Source organism: Carcharhinus amblyrhynchos, chromosome 4 (assembly GCF_965287045.1).
Source record: "Carcharhinus amblyrhynchos chromosome 4, sCarAmb.v2.hapA, whole genome shotgun sequence".
Lineage (NCBI taxonomy): Eukaryota > Metazoa > Chordata > Chondrichthyes > Carcharhiniformes > Carcharhinidae > Carcharhinus > Carcharhinus amblyrhynchos.
In genome coordinates this window covers 55,364,279-55,391,320 of record NC_137327.1, presented here as the reverse complement: position 1 = coordinate 55,391,320, position 27,042 = coordinate 55,364,279, and the positions used below count along the sequence as shown (strand labels likewise).

General features: G+C 40.6%; 2 protein-coding genes across 2 annotated transcripts in view; one reads left to right on the top strand and one right to left on the bottom strand.

The window, feature by feature from the left end:
- Window positions 1–293: 293 nt before the first annotated feature.
- On the bottom strand, window positions 294–19,103 carry nudt21 (nudix hydrolase 21). The gene is made up of 7 exons (XM_080187202.1): window positions 18,867–19,103; window positions 15,095–15,295; window positions 11,672–11,735; window positions 11,048–11,137; window positions 9,358–9,433; window positions 1,918–2,032; window positions 294–587 (listed from the first exon to the last, which is right to left on the bottom strand). The coding sequence occupies exons 1-7, from the start codon at window positions 18,977–18,979 to the stop codon at window positions 566–568; spliced, it is 681 nt and encodes a 226-aa protein (XP_080043328.1). The 5' UTR covers window positions 18,980–19,103; the 3' UTR covers window positions 294–565.
- Window positions 19,104–24,911: 5,808 nt separating this feature from the next.
- The window catches only part of amfra (autocrine motility factor receptor a), a 52,941-nt gene continuing 50,810 nt past the window's right edge, over window positions 24,912–27,042 (top strand). Inside the window, exon 1 of the mRNA XM_080187201.1 lies at window positions 24,912–25,455. Within this exon, the coding sequence (XP_080043327.1) occupies window positions 25,084–25,455 (372 nt within the window). The 5' untranslated portion in view covers window positions 24,912–25,083. The remainder of the gene's footprint in view (window positions 25,456–27,042) is intronic.

The following is a 27,042-nucleotide window of genomic DNA, read 5'->3' as shown; positions in this document are numbered from 1 at the left end:
CCAGCAGCAGTCAGGTCATTTACACACCTTAAATCACATGGAATGAGCAGAAAACATTAATTTGTTTAAAACAGATAAAAGTTAAAATCTCAACCCACGAGTCCCAGCTCTGATCATAGAGAAGACGAAATACGTATGAGATTTGAGTTGGACAGCAACTTTCTATCATAGAACTCAAAGCCACAAAATCCATTCAGTGAATTGCCAATCCTACTAGATTGAGTGCTACATCCAATTACAAAGTCAAAAATGATCAGGGTGAACTCTCTATACAATTAAAACCCTCAGAAAAGTTATTTTTATCCATTTAATAAAGTAGAAAATGCAACAGTTACACAAGCAGAAAGAAACACGTCTTCTTTAAAAAATGTGCCACTTAGTTCTTTGTCTTCATTTATTGTAGAGTTGAACAGAAGTACCAGCCAAGTCAGGGCAGGTGCTACAAAATGCCACTGCTTAGATTTGAAGAACCGATCAAGTCCGTGGCTGATAGAAGCCATGTTCAAGGTTCAGGGAAACTGGACTTTGATGGCCACCATGATATTGTCTGAGATATTCATAAACTTCAGTTATAAATAAAATTAAACCTAAAATTCAAGAGATACATTGAAAAGTGTAAACATTTACTGCAAAGAAATGGATTTTCTCTTAAATATGAACAAAGCAATTAATTACAAGGGCATTAAATAAATCATTTCAAGAAAGCTGCATTAGTTGTTTTCAGGCTGCCCAATTGTATGCACTAGAGCAGCTGATATAACCCACACTGGAATCCCTCAGAATCTGTTATACTATGCTAACAGGGAGGTTTTAAAAGTGTCAAATTCTTCGCAGACAGATGCCCTTTACTAAAATGGGTGTTCTCCCTCAGCTCATGTAAACATCCCAAATTTTGATTAGGGGTAACATTCAGGGGGAGAAAAAACAATTGATACACACTGCTCATGCGAAAGTTGGACACCAACTTGATATTGAAATATTCCCAAAATTGTGAATTGCCACAGGTTGCTGGACAATGTACATCACTTTATTTGTGAAAGGTCAACTTCCCATGAGATTTTTATATTAACAGTTCATTAACTGACCACAAAACTAAACCTAAATTTTTGATCACACTAGTACCCCTTTAAATGGATTTTTCCCCACCATGTTCAGATTGGAAACAACCCACCCCATTTCTCAATCCTTATTTTTCATAAGGTGCACTTTACCTTTTGTTTGAGAGTCTCAGAAGCCCTCTCGTTCTATTAACTATTGGCAGTTGCAGCAATTTAAAGCAAAAATTTTCATCTGAAGGTCCAATTAACCATACACACAAGACACAATGGGCTGAATTTGCTAAGACAGGGTTTCTACTGGAAGATTCTGGATTTAAGAAGGATGTCCAAATCAGAATGTCTCTTCAGTTTCACACTATTTCAAGGACAGGGCCCTTCATAGAAATTTAAACAAACAGCATGGGACATAAGAGAGAATGCCCTGTATTCAGAGTTCAGTTGTAGGTCTGCCATGACATCACTGAATAGTGGAAAAGGTTTGCAGGGTTAAATGGCCTACTCATTTCCCTAATGTAAGTAGGGCAAAGAGTTTAATTTGCTCAAATACACAGTTAACTTGTAAATAAAGCAATCGTGTTGACAAAAAAAAACATGCAACAGGTTGTCACAATATTCCATGTAGATCCCCAGTAGGACCCACTCTCTTATTTTTAAGATGCAAGGATCTAAATGCATCAGTATAGATCAGATTCAAAATTGGTACATTTATCATCTGCAGTTAAGGCAACTGCCATAAACAGCCAATGCAAAAAAAAAGAACTATTTAGTGCTGATCCCCCTCTTGTGCCTTTCCCTTTAAGTTTTAAGCAATCTGTAGATCTGAATGAAGTAGTGTGCAAGAATTACATTCCTTTATTACCTGCTCAAAAGCTGAGGAAGACTGGAGATGATGGGTCCATAACCTGGAGCATTGTCATAAAGCTCAAATAAGGGTGCAGCAACCAGCTTGTAATTCTTTGGCACTGCAAACAGGGCTGTAATCAAACACAGATCATTAGGCACCACCAGAAACAAAGCAGTCTCAAATACAGAAATGGCATCTATTAAAATAGCTATCCTAGTTGTTTAGCTAGTAAACAAATTAGCCTAAACTTGGCAGGAGAACAGCAAGTTCAGGACACACCATTCAGTATCATGGGCAGATCATAGAACATTTACAGCGCAGGAGGCCATTTGAGTCTACACAAGAACATAAGAAATAGGAGCAGGAGTAGGCCAACTAGCCCTTCGAGCCTGCCCCGCCATTCAATAAGATCATGGCTGATCTGTCGTGGCTCAGTTCCACATTCCCACCCTCTCCCCATAACCCTTAATCCCCTCGCTTATCAAAAACCCATCAACCCGCGTCTTAAAAATATTTAGCGAGGTAGCCTCCACCACTTCAATGGGCAGAGAATGCCAGAGATTCACCACTCTGAGTGAAGAAGTTCCTCCTCAACTCCGTTCTAAACCGCCCCCCCCCCTTTATCTTGAGGCTGTGCCCCCTAGTCCTACTGTCCTTTGAGCGGGAAGAGTCTCTCCACCTCTATCCTATCCATCCCATTCATCATCTTATAGGTCTCAATGAGATCTCCCCTCATTCTTCTAAACTCTAACGAGTAAAAGCCTAATTTATTCAGCCTCTCCTCATAGCTCAACCCCCTCAACTCCGGCATCAGCCTAGTAAACCTCCTCTGCATCCCTCCAAGGCCAAAATATCCTTGCGCAAGGGCGACGACCAAAACTGCACACAGTACTCCAGCTGCGGCCTCACCAATGCCCTATACAGCCGCAGCAAGACCTCCCTACTTTTATATTCAATCCCCCTCGCTATGAAGGCCAGCATCCCATTCGCCTTCCTGACCACCTGCAGGCTGGGTTTTTGCGACTCATGCACAAGGACCCCGAGGTCCTTCTGCACTGTCGCCTGCTGCAGTTTTTCGCCATGTAAGTAATAGTCCTTCCTACCATTATTCCTACCAAAGTGGACCACCTCACACTTGCCAACATTAAATTCCATTTGCCAGATCCTGGCCCATTCGCCCAGCCTATCTAGATCCTTCTGCAGACTCTCGCCACCCTCCGCGCAATTTGCCGTTCCACCAATCTTGGTGTCATCAGCAAATTTTGACACCATACACTCGGTTCCCTCCTCCAGATCATCCATATAAATGGTAAATAGCTGAGGCCCCAGCACTGACCCCTGGGGCACTCCACTAGTCACCAACCGCCAATCCGAATAGCACCCATTAACCCCCACTCTCTGCCTCCTATTTGACAACCAATCCTCTATCCACGCTAACACCCTACCCCCAACTCCATACCCCCTTACCTTCTGCAATAACCTCTTGAGGTACCTTGTCAAACGCCTTCTGAAAATCAAGAAAGGCCACATCCACCGGCTCTCCTCTATCCACCGCCCTAGACACATCCTCATAGAACTCCAATAAATATGGCTACAGCTTGTTCCCATTAAAGATTTATCACCAAGATTTTTGAGGCTAAGGTCAAGAGACTCTAGCATGCTCATCAATTCTTCACATTTCACCTTAACAGCATCTTTCTGTAACGAAAAACATATGAATACACCTTTTTGCATCTCAGAAAGCTAACATTTCTTTTTCCTCTATCTTCTACCCAAAAAAAATCACAAGTGCTGAAATTTCTGGCCTTAATCTTGCTTCTGGCCCTATGCATCCAGTGTGAAGTTCTTTGAAAGGCTAGTTACAGCATAAGTCAATTCCAGCTTCCTGGGTCCACTAATAGTTCGCCTACTGCCACAACAGGTTCACAGCAGATACCATCTCCCTGGCGCTGCACTCAACCCTGGAACACCTAAACAACAATGATACCTATGCCAGACTCCTATTTATTAGCTATAGCTCAGCCTTCAACACCATTATTCCCACAAAACTCATCTCCAAACTCTGGCCTGGGCAGCTCTCTCTGCAACTGGAGCCTGAACTTCCTAACTCAGAGACCACAATTAGTAACGATAGGCAACACCAAGTTCTTTGAGGTGCTAACTAAGTGTGTAGATGAAGGTAGAGCAGTTGATGTCGTATACATGGATCTTAGTAAGGTTCCCTTTGGTAGGCTCATGAAGAAAGTAAGGTGGTGCGGGATAGAAGGAAATTTGGCCAATTGGTTAAGTAACTGGCTATCGAAGACACGGTGATGGCAAATGGAAGTTTCAGATTGGAGGCCAGTTACCAGCAGTGTACCACAGATCAGTGCTGGGTTCTCTACTATTTGTGACTTTTATTAATGACTTGGAAGAGGGGGCTGAAGGATGGGTCAGTAAATTTGCTGATGATACCAAGATTAGTGGAGTACTGATGAGGTGGAGGGCTCTTGTAGGCTGCCAAGAGACATTGATAGGATGCAGAACAGGGCCGAAAAGTGGTAGATGGAGTTTAACCCTGAGAAGTGCGAAGTGATTCATTTTAGTAGGACAAACTTGAATGCAGATTACAGGGTCAACAGCAGGGTTCTGAAGAATGTGGAGGAATCAGAGAGACCTTGGGGTTCATATCCCCAGATCTCTGAAGGTTGCCACTCAATTGGACAGCACAGTGAGGAAGTGTGTTCATGTTTATTAATGGGGATATGAGTTTAAGAACCGTAGGGTTATGCTGCAGCTATAGAAGACCTTGGTGAGACCACATTTGGAATATTGTGTGCAATTCTGGTCACCTCATTACAAGGAGGATGTGGAAGCATTGGAGAGAGTGCAGCGATTTACCAGGATGCTGCCTGATCTGGAGAGCAAGTCTTATGAGGAAAGATTGAGAGTGCTGGGGTTTTTCTCTTTAGAGCAGAGCAGGATGAGAGGTGACAGGAGGTTTATAAGGTGAGGAGGATAGATAGAGAGTGGATGTTCAGAGACTATTTCCTCAGGTGGATGTAGATATTACTAGGGGACGTAACTATAAGGTTTATGGTGGGAGATAGGAGGGGTGTTCAAGGTAGGTTCTTTAGTCAGTGATTGGGGTGTGGAATGGTGTGATAGTAGAGTCAGACACTTTAGGGACTTAAGCAGTTGTTGAATAACTGAAGCACACCAGAATGATAGGGAGTGGGATAGCTTGATCTTGGTTTCCAAAGCTCGACACAACAAAAATCGAGGGCAGAAGAACCTGTACTGTGCTATGTTTCATGTACCACCTCCTCCACGAGGATCCTCATTGGTGCCCCTACCTATATGACCATGTGGCCAAATTCCCCCCTCATTCGATTTTCATGTTTGCTGGCAACCACGATACTGGGTATGATCTCAAACAATGGTGAGACAACATACAAGAATGAGATAGGCAATCTCGTGAATGTGACTGTCTGAATGCCCAGGGACATAAACAGATATGATGTTTGACACCTGGAGAGAGAACTAGGAGAAAATGTGTTTGACTACTTAGCTTTGAACTTTGTGGGGTTTGATCTTGAATTGGAATATGAACAAGGACTGGTATGAACCCAATCCTGATAAGGCATTGACATGCTGAAGATGGATTAAAGGACATGTCCATTTTGATTTGAATGCAATGAAATAGCTTAGCAGCTTTCCAGTCAAATATACAGAAAAGATAAGCAATATAAAAGATAGTACCCAAACATCTAGGTTCTTTTTTGCTGCATTTCTTCAGTATTTCAAAGCAGCTCACACGTGGAACAGTCTTCACAATAAATATGCAGTAACTGCACCATTTACCTCAACACTCATTGTGCGCTTAAACTCTCCACCTACAAAGATTACAGCACCACACAACACTTTTTTTTAAGGGAACACAATGTATTGATTTATTGAAGTCTTCTGGGATTTCCCCATGTCAAATTTTATTAAAAGATAGTTAATCTGTCTATTCCACATCTTCTAAACTTTATTTGCTGGGTGACACTTCATCTGAGCCTTCAATTTTACTGTTTTTCATCTTAATGTTCTTTCCTCTTATGATCTTTGTACCATTTTGTTCTTGTTAGTTGTATTCTGTTAATTGTAGTCTTGTATTCATTCAGTCCATCGTACAAGCATACTTATGGAAGTTATGGAAAAGGGACCATGTTTCTCTTTGATGAATCTGCAAGATACACACCCAAAATGTCCTGCAAGCTCCCGAATGTCTTTAGAAGCACAGGCTGAAAAATAATGCCTACATTTTCCAACTGGAGGGGTTAATTGATCATGGTACTGTGGGGACAAAAGAAAAGGGAATAGCAGTGTAGGGGATAGTAGTCAGAGGGATTGATAACATTCTCTGCAGAGAAGTGTATGAACCCAGATGGCCATTTTGCCTGCCTTGTACCAGGGGTCAGGACTGGTGACAAACTTGCAGTGAGATGGGGAGAACCCAGCTGTCATGGTCAACAAGTACCAATATAGGCAGGATCAAGGATGACATTCTTCATGGGTACATGAGAATTTAAGTAACAAATTAAGAAGCAGAACCTCAATGTTTGTAATCCCTGGATAATTACCTCAGCTGTTTGCTAATTGCCATAGGATGAATGAATCGATTAGTGGTTCAAAGACAGGTCTGGGAGAAGTGGGTTCCAGTTCTAGGGGTATTGGTACTAGCACTGGGGAAAGAGATTTGTATTGTTGGGATGGCCTACATCTGAAATATGCTGTGGTTGGTGTTCTTGTAAGCCATGTAATTAAGTTGAGGATTTTAACCTAAATATTGGGGGCAAGGGATTAAATTTGGGAAGATGTGCTAAGTCTAAGAAACAGGGCAAAACAAAACACTTATGGGAAATAAACGAAACAGATTGGAGACAGGAAAGGGCAGAGTACAATCTGACAGATTTTAGGTTATAAAAAGAACCAAAGAATAAAACAAAAAGCTCCATATTGGAATGGAGCATTCTGAACGCACGCAGAAATAACTAAGGACAATTTGACACTATAAACAGACATGGCTGGGGATCTGAATGTTGAAAGTTCAGGGTATTTAGAAAACACAGGAAGCTAACAAAAAAAATGGAAGGATGGCTCTGTTGATTAAATGTTAGAGGGAGGACCCAAGTTCAGGAAACCAGAATGTGGAAACCATTTGGGTCAAGATGAGAAACAAAGGCAAGAAACCACTTGTGGAAGTGTACAAGGCTCAACAGTAACATGGAGCATAAAAGAAATAATGGTAATTTTTAAGAAAGGTATGGCAATCATGGGAGACTTAAAAATATACAAATTGAAGAAGTAGCCTAGTTGAGTTCACTGAATATTTTTCAGTTAGTTTCTCAGAACAGTATGTTCTGGAACCAGAGAATAAGCTCTATTAGACATAGTATTGTTATAGACTATTAGAGATGGGAGTAATTAATGATCCCATAGTTAAAGTGACTCTTGGTAGCAGTAACCATGATATTCAGTTTGAGAGGAGTTGGTTGAATACTTAAGTAAGGGCAATTACGATGCCATGAAAGCTCAGTTAACTAAAGTGAATTGGTAAATTCAATTAAGGATCAGTCACTGGAAATCCAGTGGCAAACATTTAAGGGAATGTTCCAGAATAGGTACATTCCTACAAGAAATTCCAATGGCCAGACCCACCATCCATGGTTAATTAGAAAGATTAAAAATAGTATCAAATTGATAAGGAAAACAAGATGGCAGATGGATTGAAGACATATTTTGCATCATTCTTCATTGGAGGGTATAAAGAATATACAAGAAACTCAGGAAATGGAAGGGGGAAACTCAGGAAAATTAGAGCCACCACGGAAGTAGTATTGAGTAAATTGTTGGGTGTTCTCAGCTGAAAACAGCCAAGGTTCTGATGGATTTTATCCTAGGATCTTAAGAGGCATCAAGTGAAATAATTAATGGATTGGTTTTAACTTTTCAAAACTCCTTAGAGTCACAACAGGTTCCATTAGAATGAAAGGCAACAAATGCAACTTCATTGCTCAAAAAGAGGAAGGGACACAAAGCAGGAAATTGCATGCCAGTTCACCCAACATCTGTTGTGGAGAAAATATTTGAAGCTATTATTAATGACTTAAAAGCAGGGCACTTTGATACATTTGAGGTAAATCAGGCAGAGTTAAATTGATTGTGAAATGGAAATCAGGTTTAACCAACTTGTGGAGCTCCAAGGAAGTAACCTGTGTTGTGGATAAAGGGGAGCCAATGGATGTACTGTACTTAGGCATTTAAGAGTGCCATATCAAAAGGTTAACTTTTATTTTTCACATTAATGTTTAAGGAAGTAACATATTAGCATAGATGATTACTGATTAACAGAAAAAGGCATAGGCTGGCAAAATGCAAGAAATGGTGTGTCACAGGGATCAATGCAGAGTTGTCAACTATTTATACAAAGGACTTGAGTGAGAAAAGATAGACAGGAAAGCAAGCTGTCAAGAGGACACATGGCGTCTACAAAAATACACAGGTAGGTTGAGTGGCAAATGCAGTATAATGTAGGAAAATGTGAAATTGTCCATGTTGGCAGGAAGAATCATGTAAAATAGCAAGATTGTAGAAGGAGCTGGGTGACGTACTGCATCAATCATAAAAGGCTAGTATGCAAGTCAGCAAGTAACTAGGAAAGCTAAAGTACTTATTGCAAGGACAGTCAGATACAAAAGTAGGGGGGCTTTTCTTCAGTTGAACCAAGCACTAGTGACACTACATTTGGAGCACTGTGTACAGTATTAGTTAAGGAAATGTATAAATGCATTGGAAGCAATTCAGATAATGTTTACCAGACTAATGCCTCTAATGGGTGGGTTGCATTCAGATGCTTTTAGGACAGGTTTGTATCTACTGCAATTATAATTAGAGGCCACTTGATGGAAATAGAAGATTGAGAGATCTTGACAAGGGGAAAAGGATGTTTCCACTGAGACAATCCAGAATTAGGGATCACTGTTTTAAAAAAGGTTACCTATTGCATTTCCTTTTAAGGGACAATCACCACACCTGTTTAAAATTAAGGTGAAGCAAAGTGTTTTTCAGCACAGAATCTTTGGAACTGTCTTCTTGACAGCATTGGAGAAGCAGAATCCTAGATTTAAGATTACCATCAAATGAGGCATGATCTAAATGGCAAAGCAGCCTCAAGGGCCAAATGGCTTACCCCTACCCCTTATTCAAATGTTCACAGAACCTAGTTGTTCAAAAATTAAAAAGCAATCAGCACAACAGCCAAATTATTAATTTGCTATGAAATGCTTGCAGGAAGTGAATGCTACTACATTCATGAGCTTATTTTGAAATTGCAAATCAATATTTTTATCTCAACATCTTTAGGCAACTACCAGATCACATGAAAGCAATTGCATACCCAGACACATCGTACACAGTTTCATCACATACCTTTCTCTTGAAGTTGCACTAAGAATAGCTTCTTATGTTCTTTGGGCTTGGTAATGTGAGCTGGAATGTAGGGATACTGGAGGAAATGAAAAATGTTAAGAGCAGTTTGGGCTACAGATCTTAGTAAAAAATGTTCATGACAGACAATTAAACTGAGGCATATGCTGCTACATGTATCCCTTTCCATAATACATGGATAATGAACTAATACCCTCTTTCAATGGCGGATAAAAACCTCATCAGCACAAGTGGTTTTACCAATCATGCCTCCTCAGCCTGGTTTGTACTAAAAAACTTACCATTTTAAGTATGTAAATAGCAGGAATAGTTGTAACAATTGCTCTCAAAAATGCTTCTGCTCAACATATGATGCCATATTAACTTAACACCAAGACTTAAAATAATAGCCACAGAACAAGTTCTATGAACATGCTGCTATCACATGGGTGAATGGCATTGCAGAAACATTCATGATTCAGCTGAATGTTTTAAAAAATCTTAGCTGTGCAGAAAATAGATCAAGTCACCAAAAGAGGAGACTAAGAAAACAGCTGAAGTATATCTATTTAGTCAGTCAACCCTAACAGAACAAGGCAAAACTGGGTTTTAATGCCTGGCCTTTACGAAGTGCCACATGAAGGGTAGCAGAGATAGGTAATTATCTGAAAGATTTCAGTCCAAATTGCTTACAAAAATTTGTCTGTGTAGTAAAGAGAAAGGAGGGAATAATGAATCTATTTTCATGACAATGTCAGTCACATGCTGAAATGTGAATGAAGAGAAACCATCACTGACAGTGTATAGTACTGGAGTCAAGACAGATCTTAATTTGCATTAAACATACACACCACTGAACTGTGAAGGAACCCACGTGTAGACTCAAACATCAGCCAGGAGGGAAATGCCAAGGAGAGAAGTGCATGAAGGCAACCACCCATGACAAGGGATAGAATAAATGCAATATAGCCTTTAAAAAAATCAATACTAAGGAGTCAAAGATATGCAGGTTAGATGGATTGGCTATGCTAAATTGCCCCTTCGTGTCTCAAGATGCACAGGTTAGATGAATCAACCATGGAAAATGTTAGGGTTACAGTGATAGGGTGGGGAGGGGGCCTGGGTAAGAAACACTGTCAGAGTTGGTGCAAATGATGGACTGATTGGCCTCTTCTGCACTATAGGGAATTCTATGAATCAGATGATTAAGTAGAAGTAAACACCATTAAAAATGCAAGTAATTTAGAATATTTTAGAACAATTATTATTAAAAGGGGAATTAGTCAGATTTACTCCTTGCTTCAACTAGATCCAATTATCTGAACTGAGAAAGACTTATGCAGTTAACTGGAAGAACAGATGACACAAACATCAGAAGTTCTTTTCAAAAAGAAGGCTTGAGGATCTCAAAGTGCAGTATAAGAGACTAAACATCAATGCAGTACCTGCAGCTAAACAAGTTCAGATCCATTGCATTTATGATTGTGTACTACGCAGTTAAACTCAAGTCTAGCTGCAGAGCTCCAGCAAGGCCAAGTAGAAAAACATTAACTTGAGCTCTAATTGCTTCAATATCTTCACGATACCAGAAGCCAACAAGCCTATATTCCCAAAGCTTCACATTTTACCATGACAATGCATCACTATTCATTTTATATGAGCAAGTCATCTCCAAAATCTGCACTCAACCCACCTGAGGGGGTTCAAAGTTCGGTCGCCACCAGTTCCCAATGCAATCATCAATGACCCAGTCTTGCTGCACACCATCCTGGCGGCCTAAGATCTGTGGAAATGACAGTTGAACATGTTTTTCCTCCTCAAAACCTCAACAGGTGAGTTACATTGGAACATCACACCTAAGCCAGAAAGATGCTACGTTTATTTGATTTGTTCACCTTCACCTCTTTCCCAGAAAATGTTAATAGTTGTACAAACCCCACATTCAATATTAATTTAGCCTCTGAACAACAAAAAACAAACAACTGTTGAAGATTCTTTTGTACTTCCATTCTCTGCCTCTTATTCACAAGATGGTTAATACAAGTGGAAGGACCCTTTTAAACAAACAGCATACATTAGGTTGCAAATAACTGCTCACAGAAACAGATGATTTTAGAGCAGACAGCAATTTTCCATAAGCTATCTGCAATACAGCCAGAGCTATGCAAAGCAATACACAAGTGAACAATGAAGCACTAATCAAGTTCAATTTAATCTTGTGATTTGAGGACAGTACCAAAGACTAAATCTAGTCAGACTTTAACCAGTGGATCCTTTCGCACATACTTCACAAGAACTGAATGCACAGTTTCCATACCTCTGTCATTAGACGTTTCAGACCCTCTACTTCATCTTCACCAGGATTTAGCTCTCCACCAGGCCTAAACTCAAAATAAAAAGCAGAGAAAGATTGTTACAAGGAAAAAGATCGAAAACTAGGAAGCAGGTTAAAAAAGATGGGTAAGCAGTTTACCAATCTTGAAAACTGAAGGCAGATATTAGTCATTCTGCAAACTGGGGAAACAGAATTAACTCTTATAACCACTACATTAATTTTGATTCAATGACAGTTTCATTGTAAACCTTCTTAAAGCCAATCTCCTTCAATAGTTTACCAATGCTAAAGTTATCCAACTATCTCCACTTTCTGCTGAGCTAGATAATTGGCCTTAGCATACTGGTTAGGGAGAATAAGATAAAAAGGGTTCAATTTCCTGCTCAGTGGCTGATGTTATAGCTTGGTACACTAAGTTTGACAAGGACTAGATTCAGCTGTGCTACTGTTGTGGAAAAACTAATTGTTCCTGCTGAGAATGATCATGTCATGTACATAACTTCTCTAACAGGAAGTTAATGCCTGCAGGAAAGATACATGTGTCCTTCCTAGTGTATTTACCATGTAGCCAAAGCCTCCATCAAGTTGAAACATGCAGGGAGCATTTTCCTTACTTTGAAAAACTGGTAGCCACGTGAAACATTCCAATCAAGTTTATGCACCTTAATCCTAGACTACAGCGATCTTTGTGACACAGTAGGGGCATCCCTACCTCTGTGCTAGAAGGTGCAGATTCAAGTCCCACTTCAGGGTCTGATGAGCATGGAGGTACATTCATAACATGATCAAACCAGTCAACCAAATGATGGAAGGTAGTAAAGACCAGGAATATTTCTGGTCAGCCACAGCACAAAATGAAATAGCAAACTACTGCAGTATCTCACCAAGTATAATCATGGACCAAACTAATCCAAGTCCACTGCTGTTTGTTAGAGGGATTCAAAATACCCAGGAACTAAAACACAAAGACTATTAAGAGTGGATTCACTTCGGATAAGAATCTCAGACAGGGGTCAAAATGCATACATCTTGGCTAATGGCACAGATTGCTCAGGCATCATGGGAAGTACTCAAGTAAAGTGAACCACGTTCTTTATAATAATGCACTCAGAAGCATAGCTCTTATCGGCATGGGCTCTAGACTGTCCTCATGAATAAGTACTCATCAGCCAAGGATGAAGCTAGTAATCCCAGACAGCATAATGAATAGTGTAAATGGAAAAACCCTGATAGGGTGGTAAGATTTTTAAATTGTTAGACATTAAGACACTGACACTACTAGCATTAAATGATTTTAAAACAGGTTTTTAAGTGCTAACAAAGCAGTTTACATGCATGTGAAATGCAATAAGATTTAAACAAGTGATTATGATTTAAAAACTCATGCTGATATTTTATTAGTGTATTAAGAAACATTCACTTTAACCAAAGGCAATTTGCTGCAAAGCATCATGATGAAAGGGCATTAGGGCAAAGCCATATTTTAAGAGACTATTAAAGCTTTGAGAACATTAGTTTTACCAGTAGATTTTCTGATAGAGAACATTCAGAACACTTCATAAAATTTGATTAATAGGGTTTATTCACTGCCCAGTTAAGATAGATGCATGCACAGATGTGGAATCATGTTAATCTGGTTTAGCAGTGAACTGTAGAAAACTTGACAGAACATAACCATTGAACTTTGGGGCTGGCACCTGGATATTAAGGGATACAGGAAATTGTGTTAGCCAAGACAGGAGTTAGCTTCTGGATTCTATAGACTAATGAAATGCGATTATGTCAGAGGGTAAAATGCAATTGCTAAAGGTTAAAACAAGTATTATGATTTATGTACACTGAAGAGGAGTGAATTGGAAATGTCTTGCAGCTCTATTTTGGAGCTGCCTGACCCTTTGATTTCTCCCAGCAGCTGTTGTTCAAAATAAAAGATTACGTCTTTAGTCAGACACTGAATTCATGAGTCTTGTATTGTCTGAGATTTCAAATGGTACCCAGTCACCTCAAAAACGCCACTAAACAGACAAAGCATTAAACCAGATAAGGTGGTCTGAAGGTATTAATAATTGGCCATGGGATAATCACTGTTCGCACACTGTCAGGTATTAAATGTAATTGGCCAAGTAAATGGACATTCACTATTAATCATGATAGATTCATATCTGGCCTGGGAGCTGACTTTTGGAAAATGATATTGCCAATACAATGCAATTTCAAATAAATGTTGGAATGTCCAGAGCTTTTCTCACAGCATACATTGGCTAATACATAGACTTGCGACAACAGTATTCTGGTGAAAGACATTCCTTATTGACCAAGGTTGAGCTCAATACATAGCCTCTGAAAAAACCTCAACATGTCCTCTGAGATGAAAGGGAGGACAAATCTTAATATAAATAGTACATTTCCTCCTACACCACAAAATCTACATTCTCATGCAAGAAATCAAGTTGAGAACAGATTACATCCAAAACTATTAGAATAGGGTAATACTAACTGGACAGGTTGAATTCAAAAAAACATTAGTAGCTTGCTCACTACACCTTGTTGCAGTGCACAGCACCCTTGCAAGAGAAATGAAGGAACATACTATTCAAGATTACAGTTAAAATTAATTCCATCTATACCATTTGGAAAAACTTTACACAATGCAAAGTGATAATATTGCTAACATGTCATACACAGCCAGCATGTGAAAACATGTTTTCTGGCATTAACCCCCATCTGGTTACAGGTTACATGTCAAAATCCATCACCTCTTCATGAATGACTGACCCACTATTTTCAGTACAGTACTGGGAAAATAAATTGCTGCCTTCAGCCCCCTGCTCTCCTTTCTCTCCCACACCATTGGTAGGTTATGAAATGTTCCGTGCTGCTCACCAACCTTCATTAAATTTGGTGGTGGATTGGGTGAGAAGTTTCAAATTCTCAATTGCATGTTCAAATCCATCCATGGTTCATCCTTCCATTTTTAAATCTCCTTTCCACAACTGTGGAATCCTATGCAAAATCCTTGACTACTTCCACCACCCAACCATTTCCTTAGTTGACTATTGTTTATGTGCCTAGACCTTGAGCTTCCTCCTGAAAGTTCACAACGCCTTTTAAGAGCTTCCTTAAAAATTTAACCTCACAAAGCTTTAGTCACCTGCCCCAATGTTTCTTCCTATAGCACTATGGCAAATTTTGTCTCAGCAGTCTCTTGAGACTCATCATTGGATGTTCTTTCCCACTAAAAAAGGAAAGAGTAATCATAAAAGTTGTTCTGTTAATTTCTAGTCAAAGGAATACAAAAAAGGCTCCCCTACAGCACAATGCAACCAACAACATCCATCAAGTGCACATCTGTGAAAGTTAAACCAAGTTGGAAATCTTTTCCAGGGTATTGTGGTTCATACTCACAGCTTAAAAAAGGTGGTCCCCAGCTGCAGCAGCAATACATGAGGCAGTCTATGCTCATGCACAATCAGAACACCTTCCACTGTGCGCCTCATGCCAATCTTCTCAAATTCCTCCCGCATCCGCTCAAATCGAGCAGCAACAGAACAGTCCTTCTCATACAATGGTTCCTTGGTACCGAAAGTATAGTTAGTCAGGGGATATCTGAAAAGAGATTTGCCATAGAATAGTTATACATTATCATGAAAATATAAAGACTATCCAGAGACAAATAAAGGAGTAAACAAAAACATTTTTTGAAGCAGGGATGGAGTCAAATTCAACACTGGCCTAGATAATCCTTGGCAGAAATGGATGGACATGTCACCTCCATGAAGGCTAAAGGATCTGGATCATTACATTCACCATGCAAAAGGAATTTCAATATGATCACAAATCAGTATTATAAAATCTTTGATTTCACAAAAAACTGAGCTCCAAATACTTAATTTGTCAGCCAGGTTTAATTGCAAAAACTAAGTACTAAATGTACTGCACAAATAAAATTTAACAATTTCCATTTGCTCAAAATCAATAAGGAGCCCATAAAGTTGAAGGAGTGACTTCCCTGTTCCTGGTGGAATTGTTTGACAGAGGAATACAGATCAGGATCAAGAGAATTAAAACCCCTCACCAGATGCAGGCACCACTTCATTTTTTCCTCCAATGCCTTAGTTAAAGGATGGAACTTCTGACAATGCAATGTGCCCCCAAAGTGTTACCCTAAATTTTACACTCAAGTGAGGCTTGATGTCTGAGCTAATGCTGTCAAACAAACCAAGCTGATAATAGGAAATCGTTCAGAAGCTTGAGCCCAAAAGTAATATATAAAACAATACAACACTCCAGCTGTAGCCTCACTAATGCCTTGTACAGTTCAGCAACACTTACACTTTCATACTCTATTCCTTCAGCAATGAATGCTGAGCAGACTCAGAGGACTGAATTTGCCTGCTTCTGCTCCTAATTCCCATGTTCCTAAAACCCCATTTGCCTTTCTTATAACTGCTGGACCTACATACTAGTTTTCTGCACTGAAGCTTCTCTCCATAAATTGGCTTCCTATTTTTCCTCCGAACCAAATGGATAACCTCATGCTTATTCACACTAAATTCTATCTGCCAAATATTGGCCCATTCAACAAAGTTATCCATATCATTTACTATCCCACCTATTGTAGTGTCATCCACAAATTTGGCTTTGGTACGTTCTGTTCCTGTATCCAAGTCATTATTATAGATTATAAATAGTTGGGGCATTCTAGTAGTTACATCTTGACAACCAGTAAAAGACTCATTTATCCCAACTTTTTTCTGGTGATTAGCCAGTTCTCTATCCAAAATAATGTATTATCTCTAAACCCATGATCTGATCTCATGTGTTAATCTTTAGTGTAGCACCTTAATGCAAGTCCAGATATACTACATCCATAGGATCCCCCATGATCCACTTGCTTATTACATCTTCAAATAACTCCAGCAAATTAGTCAAATATGACTTAACCATCTGCCATAAAACAATGCTGACTGATGGATTGCATTTTGACTTTCCAAATGTCCTTTTATTACTTCCTTAATAATGGATCGCAACAACTTTCCAACAACAGTGGTTTAAGCTGACTGGTGTGTAGTTACCTACTTTCTGCCTCCCTTCCTTTTACTGAATCTGTATAGTGCAGGAGGAGGCCATTCTGCCCAATGAGTCTGCACCAACCACAATCCCACCTTGGCCTAACCCCATAACTCCATGCATTTACCCTGGCTAATCCCCTTGACACAAGGGGTAATTTAGCATGACCAATCCATCAAACCCACAAATCTTTGGACTGCAGGAGGAAACTGGAGCATCCAGAGGACCATGCCGACAGGGAGATTGCGCAAACTCCACACAGTGATCCAAGCTGAAATAATTTTTGAAGGGTGTTATATTACAATTTTTCCAATCCACTGGGACCATTCCCACATTCAGGGAATTTGGGAATATTGTAACCAATGGATCCATTATCTCCAATGCTACTAGATCCTAGAATGTAGATCATCAAACCCTGGGCTTGTGCAGGTCTTCAAATCCCATTAGTTTGCTCAGTATCCCATCCCCATTGATTATGATTGCTTTTTTTATTACCTCTGTATTGAGATGGTAATGGTGTCTGCCATTGCAAAAACAGAGGCAAAATACTAATTTGGGGTCTCTGCCACTTGTGTTCCCAACCACCAACTCCCCAGTCCCATCCTCCAAGGGACCGACATTCACTTGAGCTACTCTGTTCCTTTTCACATACTTACAGAATCTTTTGCTACCTTTTTATATTTTGAGAGAGTTTGCTTTCATAATTTACCTTTGTTGTTATTAATTCAGTAATGCTTTGTTGATTTTTAAAAGTTGCCCAATTGTCCAGCCTGCCACTGGCCTTTGCAACATGCTATGCCTTAGTTTTTGCCTTCAGGTTATCATTAACTTGTTTGTTTTCCCATGTTATCATTAACTTTTACTTATCCATGAATGTTTCTTCTCCCACTTATATTCCAGAGAGAAAGAAAAGCTGTATTTCAGTTGGGAGGAATTGAATATCATCTTCATTTCTGCCACTGTTCATCAACTGTCCTGCCTTAGCCTTCCTGCCCAGTTCACTAGAGCCAAATAATTGCCTCCAACTGCAGGATGCTGTGGAATTCCAGCTTCACACCCTCAAACTGAATTTGAAATTCTAGCATGCTATGATCACTCTTCCCCAGAGGGTCCTTAACTATGGGATTACTAATGAACCCCTTCTCATTACATAACACCAAATCTAGAATAGCCCAACCTCTGGATGGTCCCATATTGCTCCAAAAAAAACAATTCCTAATACATTCAATGAATGCTCCCACAAGGCTGCCCTTGCCTATTTGATTAAACCAGTCTATATGTTAAAATCCCCCACAATTGTTGCTGTATCTTCTTTATAATTCCCCCAATATTTCCTCATTTATGTGCTCCACAGCAGAATTGTTTGGAGGCCTAAGTATTACTCAAGTACTTTTTTCACTTTACTATTTCTTATATAGAACTAGACTTAGCCTACATCTGGAACTTGTAGTGTTATCATTTCTCACTACAGCACCAAAGCAAGACCACCCCCTTTTCCTTTGTGTCTATCCTTCCAAAACACTGACCACCCTTTGATATTTAAATCCAAACCTGGTTTCCCTGCAACCAGTCTCAGTAACTGGCACTAAATCATAACTATGTATCTCTATTTGTGCTGTTAAAGCATGCATTTTGTTCCAAATCCTTTATCCATTCAGATACAAAATCTTTAAAGTTTGTTCTATTATCAAATTTCCCCACCTTTGCACAATTCCTTAGTACAATATAGTATCCTACCCTTTCCTTTTATTTTCTCCTAACATTAAGTCTCATCACCATCCTACACTCCTACCTTCCTTTTTTTCCGCCCCCCCCCCCATTTTCTACTCTCCTCCCCATTATTACCTTAAAGCCCTAGTTTCGCAATTCACCAGGATTACTCCATTCGCTCCCCACAGATGTTATCAGACAAACAAAGATTTTCCAGCATACGCAGTATTTTGCTTTTTAACTCGAACTTGCGGTGCCCTGAACCCAACATCCACTTATTAGCAGGAAATATTAGTCGGAGGAAGGGATGTTCCACACTATAGTCAGCACTAGGAACCTGTCTGCTATTTCTTGTATTTTTCCAAGCAATGATTCTACTTGCAGCTGGTTTACTCACAAGTTGATGGTCCTCTCCAGAGTCAGTGGCTTGGCCTGCAGGTACTTGTTCCCATACTGAGAAACACTGCGGGGCCAGCCGGCCTGTGAGCGGCTCGGTGGAACCACCGACATAGCAACAAAACCCGGGCTGAAAACACACACGAGGACACAGGCCTCAGCAGCAGGACCAGCCTCACACACAAGCCTTTAACAAGGCCACCTTCGCGCTTTAACCCGTTAACTGTACTTCCGAGTCAAAGATCGTTTCCGGGTCAGACATGAGCGCCACGCGCGGCAGGTCCATGTGACATGAGGTCCAGCCAATCAGGGGAGGGCCTGCATGTTGTTACTGTTTGAGGTCTGGGCGCTAAGTGAATCAATCCTCAGGAGTGACCGTCAGGTTTCATTTTAGTTACACACCATTCTTATAAACAGGCTTTATTCAGTGGGGTTTGGCAAACACAGTAGTCGCAACATTTTCGTCTAGGCTGATCTTTCCTTTTAGTGAAGTTCTGATAGAAAGGCTGCATTAGAACAAGTGACATGCATCTTTGGGATTACTTTGGAACGAGATCCTGTGACTAAACAATCTCACGGTTTAAACTCAATGGGCATGTTTGTATTGGGTAAACAAACGTTCCAAGTATTCTTCAAAAATCATTATTTTTAAAAAATAAATGCTGAGCTAAAGAACTTTTTAACAGTTTGTTTGGTCATTTGTCTGATTTGCTATTTGTGGTGCCTTTACTGAATATCGACAACTATGTTTGTATACCTCTCGGTTCACACAGACTACTCGCTGAACGTCTAGACTCTTAAAACATGTCCAGTAATGGTACCAAGGTATGCCGGATGCAAATGTAATCCTTCAAAATCTCTTATCCAATGTAGTGGGTAAGTGGGAATGTGTCCTTGTGGTAACACACTTACCTATCAAATTTTATCCTAAAGATTTACAGTTATTGCTTCTCTTCCAACTCCATACCATGACCTCCAAACTGCCTGAATAATATGCCTAGATCCCACTTATAGAGGTCATAGAGTCGTTATGCCACAGGGAGGTCTTTTGCCAACTGGGTCTATGCCTGCTGAATGTACAGCAATCCAGTGAGTTCCATTTCCCAAGTATTATATTTTGATACGAAACATAAGGAAATTGTGTCATAGAGTCAGAGTTTTACAGCATGGAAACAGACCCTTCGGCCCAACTTGTCCATGCCACCCTTTTTTTAAAACCTCTAAGCTAATCCCAATTGCCCGAATTTGGCCCATATCCCTCTATACCCATCATATCCATGTAACTAAATGCTTTTTGAAAGACAAAATTGTTCCTGCCTCTACTACTTCCTCTGGCAGCTTGTTCCAGACATTCACCACCCTCTGTGTGCCCCTCTGGACACTTTTATATCTCTCCCCTCTCACTTTAGTTTTAGACTCCCCTACTTTTGAGAAAATATATTGACTAGCTGATCTGTCCCCCTCATTATTTTATAGGCCTCTACAAGATCACCCCTCAGCATCCTACGCTCCAGAGAAAAAAGTCCCAGTCTATCCAGCCTCTCCTTATAACTCAATCCATCAAGTCCTGGTAGCATCCTAGTAAATCTTTCCTGCACTCTTTCTAGTTTAATAATATCCTTTCTATAACAGGGTGACCAAAATTGCACACAGTATTCCAAGTGTGGCCTTACCAATGTCTTGTACAACTTCAACAAGACAGTCCAACTCCTGTATTCAGTGTTCTGGCCAATGAAACTAAGCATGCCAAATGCCTTCTTCAACACTCTGTTCACCTGTGACTCCACTTTCAAGGAGCTATGAACATGTACCCCCAGATCCCTTTGTTCTGTAACTCTCCCCAGTGCCCCACCATTAACTGAGTAAGTCCTGCCCTGGTTCAGTCTACCAAAATGCATCACCTCGCATTTATCTAAATTAAACGCCATCTGCCATTCATCTGCCCACTGGCCCAATTGATCAAGATCCCATTGCAATTGGAGATAACTTTCTTCACTGTCCACTATGCCCCAATCTTAGTGTCATCTGCAAACTTACTAACCCATGCCTCCTATATTCTCATCTAAATCATTAATATAAATGACAAATAACAGTGGATCCAGACTGATCCCTGATGCACACTGCTGGTCACAGGCCTCCAGTTTGAAAAACAACCATCTACAACCACCTTCTGCCACAAAGCCAATTTTGTATCCATTTAGGTACCATTTAGTATTACTAAAAAAATTAAGAAACTTAATCGGACAGGGAGCTGAGTGTACAAATACACGAATTACTAAATGTTGGACTAAAGGTCAATTAGACTATTTAAAAAATAAAACTACGATTTAATTCTCCAAGCAATCTAGAGAGAATAGAAAAGTAGAGCTCATAATAAACTTATATTGAACCTTGATTAGATCACATTTGGAGTCCTGGAACATGTATCAGTGATTAAGATGAAGAAGTAAAAGGTTGCATATCCAAATTCACAGATGAAACTATGTGGAGTTGGACTATGCAAGGGAGAGTGGAGTGTGTGACTATCCTGCATGCTAAGGCCTGAGACTGAAATACAGAAAAACTATTTCCTCAAATGGGGAAATTTGGATCTAAGTGACATAATCTTAAAATTGGAGCTAGGCAATTTGAGAGTGAAATCAGGAAGTCCTTTCTCATATAGAGAGTAGTGAAAATCTGTTATCCTTTGTCCAAAAACATTTCCGTTTTATCCAGTTGTCAGCCATACTTTCATCTGCAGACATAGGATCAACATGTTGCCTCCTGAAACTGAGCTCCATCGCTTCAGCTGTCTCAACCCCTCAACTACTTTTGTGATACCATCCTGTTTGTCAGATCTTTAGTCTCAGACGAGCCTCAATTTTCTCCAGTTAAACTTGGGAACACTGGAGCCATTATGTCTTATCCCCTGCCACAAATGCCATCTCCCAATCCTGGCCATTGTCAGTTCAGACATAAAAGCTTCCATTGATTCTTTTCAAATAAGAGCAGCAGATCTTCCACTGTGTAGCTAACATTTAGTGCTCAACAACACCACCAATAATTGCTAACTGGTTGATCATTTGTGGAATACCACCTTGTGCATATCAACCATTGTATTTGCCTAAATAACCGGTGACTACTCTTCAAATCTAATTTGTTACTTTCATAACATTTGGGATGTTCTTTGAATGTGAAAGGTGTTCTTTATTTCTTTTCCAATGGAAGTATCACTTCAAAGAAGGCAGATTGTTGAACAAGTATCACCAATGAATATCATTAACAGTACTTGTGAGTTCAGGTTTTGGACTGTCCTCCACAATGGTCTGCAGCCTTTCTGCGATAACCTCACCACAGCTAGTTGACTCCTTAAAGGTTGTTTTAGATCTTGCAGAGTGCTTTGGACCATCTAGGTTGACTCCAACAAAAGGCTCAGATTTCAATCTCCCTTATAGACATTTTGCAATGCAAATTTTCACTTCTCCAACCTAGGAATGACACAGTGACTGCCTATTTTTGCTTCTTCTGTTTGCTTGTGATGGCATCACAAAATAACATCTATATTCCATCAGCATTTACAAATGTGGCTAACAATGCCACAAATATTGTTTTGTGACATTGATTGAAGGATAGATATTGGTCAGGATACAGAAAATAGCTCTCCTGCTCTTTTTCAAAATGGTGTCATGGTATCTTTTGCATCCACTTGAACAAACAGATGGGATGTCAGTTTAACATCTTATCTGGAAGACAGCACCACAGTATAATGTTCCCTCAGTACTGCACTGGAGTGTTAGCCTTGATTTTTACAGATTCAAGTTTCTGGAGTGGGATGAGCCCAAAACATTGTGATTATGAGGTGAGAGTGGTATGAACTGAATAAGTTTACGAGTTGATGCTTGCAACATGTCATAATGCAGAGTGCTGTGAAGTACAAGATTTGAGATCTTTTACTTGTTCCTGTGGAATGATTATAAAAACATAAGGATTTGCTGCATGACTGACACTAATGTAGTAATGTACCGTGTATTGGTATTAAATTTCAGTGGATGTCTTTGTGAGAGTGGAGAATTGAAAAAGGAAATACGGGAACATGTTGGTACTAGCTCTGACACGGTGACATGTAGGTATTCTGATTTCACCTCCCCCTCTGTGCTCACAGTAACTTTAATTTTTGTTGAATGTTGGTTCTTCAAAGATACTCAAGAGCCTGAAATTTCAACGTCCAGTCGGATGTGGATATACTTACTACTGTGACAATATTCTGGAAGAAAAAATTAATTTTGATTAGTGGCAGATGTATAGACAGTACTTCCCTGAGTTTGTGTATTATATCATATGATTTATTGAATGAATTGTTTGTGTGCATACCTTTAAAATATAACGATGATTCGTATTCCTGTAGTAAGTTGCAGCTGGAAGTTATGTTCTTCAGTTGTGTGGCCATGTAAGTTAGATATTGAAAGAGCTATAAGTTGCCTATGTACTTTTAATGGACAGCTTAAAGATTTAAGAACATAAGAACATAAGAAATAGGAGCAGGAGTAGGCCATCTAGCCCCTCGAGCCTGCCCCGCCATTCAATAAGATCATGGCTGATCTGTCGTGGCTCAGCTCCACATTCCCGCCCTCTCCCCATAACCCTTAATCCCCTCTCTCATCAAAAACCCATCAACCCGCGTCTTAAAAATATTTAGCGAGGCAGCCTCCACCACTTCAACGGGCAGAGAATTCCAGAGATTCACCACCCTTTGAGTGAAGAAGTTCCTCCTCAACTCTGTTCTAAACCGCCCCCCCTTTATCTTGAGGCTATGCCCCCTAGTCCTACTATCCTTTCTGAGCGGGAAGAGTCTCTCCACCTCTATCCTATCCATTCCATTCATCATCTTATACGTCTCAATGAGATCTCCCCTCATTCTTCTAAACTCTAACGAGTACAAGCCTAATCTATTCAGCCTCTCCTCATAGCTCAACCCCCTCAACTCCGGCATCAGCCTAGTAAACCTCCTCTGCACTCCCTCCAAGGCTAAAATATCCTTGCGTAAGTACGGTGCCCAAAACTGCACACAGTACTCCAGCTGCGGCCTCACCAATGCCCTATGTCAATTGTGGAAAATCCATTCCTCCATCTCTCTGCTTGTCTGATTCTTTTTCTCTATTGTTCTCACTTAGTCTTTCTGTAGCTCAACCATTCCTACTACCTTATCTCTCTTGCATTTCCTTCTACTTGAAAAAGAGAGAAACACAAGCGTGGGGCTGGGAGGCAGCAGAAGTCTCAGTGTCTTTCAGGGTCTTTCAGGTCGGTCTTTTGGGTCGGTCTTTTGGGTGGGTCGGTCTTTTGGGTGGGTCAAACCAAGTAAACTAACTTAAATTACGTTCGGACAAAGAAAAAGGGGGCAGCTCCCCAAAAGGAGGGGGAACGGCCCGAACAAAAACAAAAATACAAAGGAAACTTAAGACTCATCAAATAGCAGAGGTCTCAGGCCAACGAGGAAATGGGCGACATGACCAAGGTAGAAAAAAAATCTCGAGCCATGAGCAGGGATTGGAAAGAAACTCAGGCTCGAGGCTGGGAGGTCAGGGAACATACCATGTGTAACCACGTTCTGACTTGCTCTTCAAACAAGCAATGCAAGTCGCACATAGGTGATGGATTGTCAGACCTCGGGGCAAGCGGACAGCTCAATTTTGGATAAATTCACTATTATAGAGGGTGGTAGATGTGAAACCAGCCGGGGGACCATTGGAATAGTCAATACTTGGGTCTCAGCAGCAGATGGGCTGGGATGATATTAGCGATCAGCAATGATAAATTAAAACTTTAATAACTGCTTTAGCATATCATGGATCATTTTTGTAGCTCCCTGCTCAGTGTATTACCAAATATTGTCAGTATTTTTGCCATTAGCCTCTTCAACGCGTTTTATTGATGACCCCCATGACGACCTGACTCGGTAACCATGGAGACCGTCTCCATGACAGCGCCGTCCGTGCCTTCAGGATGTTCCCTGACCAGTGATGACGTTCATGCAATCACTTCCGGTTATTTCCAGACAGCCCCTGCCCCTCCTCCCCCCCCACCGACGACGTCACTGGTATTGCTAGAGAATCGGCAGCTTGAGCGAGAACGGGAAAAGGCCGGGTGGGGGGCCGGCAAGAGTTAACGGGAATCTCGTGGCGGTGCGAACCCCCAGTCACCGGGGTAACGGCAGCGTAGTTCTGAACCCGCTCGGTGCTGTCATGCCGCTACTTTTTCTTGAGCGCTTCCCCTGGCCCAGCCTGCGGACCTACACGGCCTTGAGCGTAGCGCTGTTGGCCGCCAGCCTTTTCAGCGCATATTCCCATCTCAGCCTACCGCCGGGCCAAGAGCCTAACCCCGCCGTCCATCAGCCGCCCGACCTTAGCGCTTCCACCCCCAGCGACGCCAGAAGTGGCGAGCGGCCAACCGAGGGCAGCAACGGCTTGGAGGATGGATCAAATGCCGCCCAGCACGGGCCCCTGGATCATGGTGAAGACGACTTGGGATCAGCAAACCGACCCGTGTGGGCCGAAGGCCACGGTTTGGCACTGGAGATGGCCTGGTACTTGGTGTCAGACGGTTGGTGTGTTTGGGTAAGTGTTTATCAAGTGTCTTGCTTTACTCGGGAAAACCTGTGTAACGAGAGAACTTTTTGCCCAGGCCCGTGTTTTTAAGGGAGGGTATTATTTACTTTCCTTAAGGAAAAGGAGGAGTTTCCTTTGAATCGCTGATTAAAATGATAACAAAAACTTTTCATCGAAGAAGATTTTTAAATGTGGAAGTAGATAACGGAATAAACGTACTGCTTCCATTGTCACTGGTTTGAGTTTACTGAACGTTCGGGTCATAATTCGCTGAACCACCGTGTTTTTATAACGAGCCATCTTTGGAATGGGAACAAATGCTTTGATTACCTACCCCTGGAGCATTTGTTTGTGTTCTGTTGTTCTGTGGATGACATCAAGACTGAATTTTCTCCGAAAACAACCCGTATGTCAACTTCTTCAGTTGCCTAAATGAATAATGCAAGAGTCACTTAATGTATAACCTTTTGAAGCACATACAAATCGACTTGCTGTGTACAAGATTTGATTCAACGAAAACTGACAATAAAACCATTTTGTCACTAAAACCTTGATAGATATGTGTCTGTGTAAGTTTCATGTGTTGCCTTATTGTGAAGTGTGACTAAAATTTCGTATTTGAATTATGTTAAATGTTTTCGAATGTTCAAGAAATTAGGTGAAGCTTATGATTTATGATTAGGAGATGAAGAATTTCTGTTAGGTTGTGAATCTTTGAATTCTCTGACCTGGAGAAGCTGAGTCATTGAATGTATCCTGAGCTGAGGTAGATACGTTCTTGAGGCAATTGAGGTATCAAGGATAATGTGAACAGGCAGGTAGAGCTGAGGTCAGGATCAGATCAACTGTGATCTTATTGAATGTCAGAGCAGGCTTGAGGGGCCATACGGTCTACTCCTGTGCCTGCTTATTTTGGCTTTGTGATGAACAAACTAATGAAATACTCATCTGAAATAATATTTATCATTGAAAGAGAGAATGAAGTAAATTTGTTTGAACTCTTGACCCATTTAAGATGTATAATCGTTAAAGGTTAGTGCTAGTACCATTGCTTTAGTGTATATAAATTACTTCATGTTGGAATGCAGCATAACATTATCAAAATCGGCTAGTGATCAGAGCATGTGCCAAACAGAGAGAATGATACAATCGACTGTAAGAGGACATGGCAGAATTAGCAGGTAAATTGCAGATGGAACTTGTACAGGGAATTATGAGGTGATATATTTCAACAGAAGGGATAGGAAAAAGCATTATAGACCACAGTAATGTGTTCTTTTCTGGTTACCGCACCAGAATATGAAGGTCCTTGAAGTGAGTGGATGTAGCAGAGATTTACTAGAATAGGTCCAGGGCAGATGAATATAGCCTCAAGGTTAGGTTGGAGACGCTGATCTCCTTGCAACAAAGGAGATTGAGGGGAGGCTTGGTAGAGATGTACAAGGTTATGATCTATCTGGGTAAGGCAAAGAATGTCTGTTCTTAAGAGATTGATGGTTCAAGGAGCAGGAAACATAGATTTGAGGTTTTGGATGAGAGACTTGGGCAAATGTGAGGAAGAACTTGTTTATTTGGAAAATAGTAATGACTTAGAAC

Bases quoted from the DNA above. Each gene is read 5' to 3' on its own strand.
- nudt21 (XM_080187202.1), bottom strand. From the start codon at position 18,979: ATGTCGGTGGTTCCACCGAGCCGCTCACAGGCCGGCTGGCCCCGCAGT. The intron at 15,296-18,866 runs GTGAGTAAACCA...ATCTCTTTTCAG, and splicing joins CTGGAGAGGACCATCAACTT to ATATCCCCTGACTAACTATA. The intron at 2,033-9,357 runs GTATGTGATGAA...GTTTGATTACAG, and splicing joins AGTGCAACTTCAAGAGAAAG to CCCTGTTTGCAGTGCCAAAG.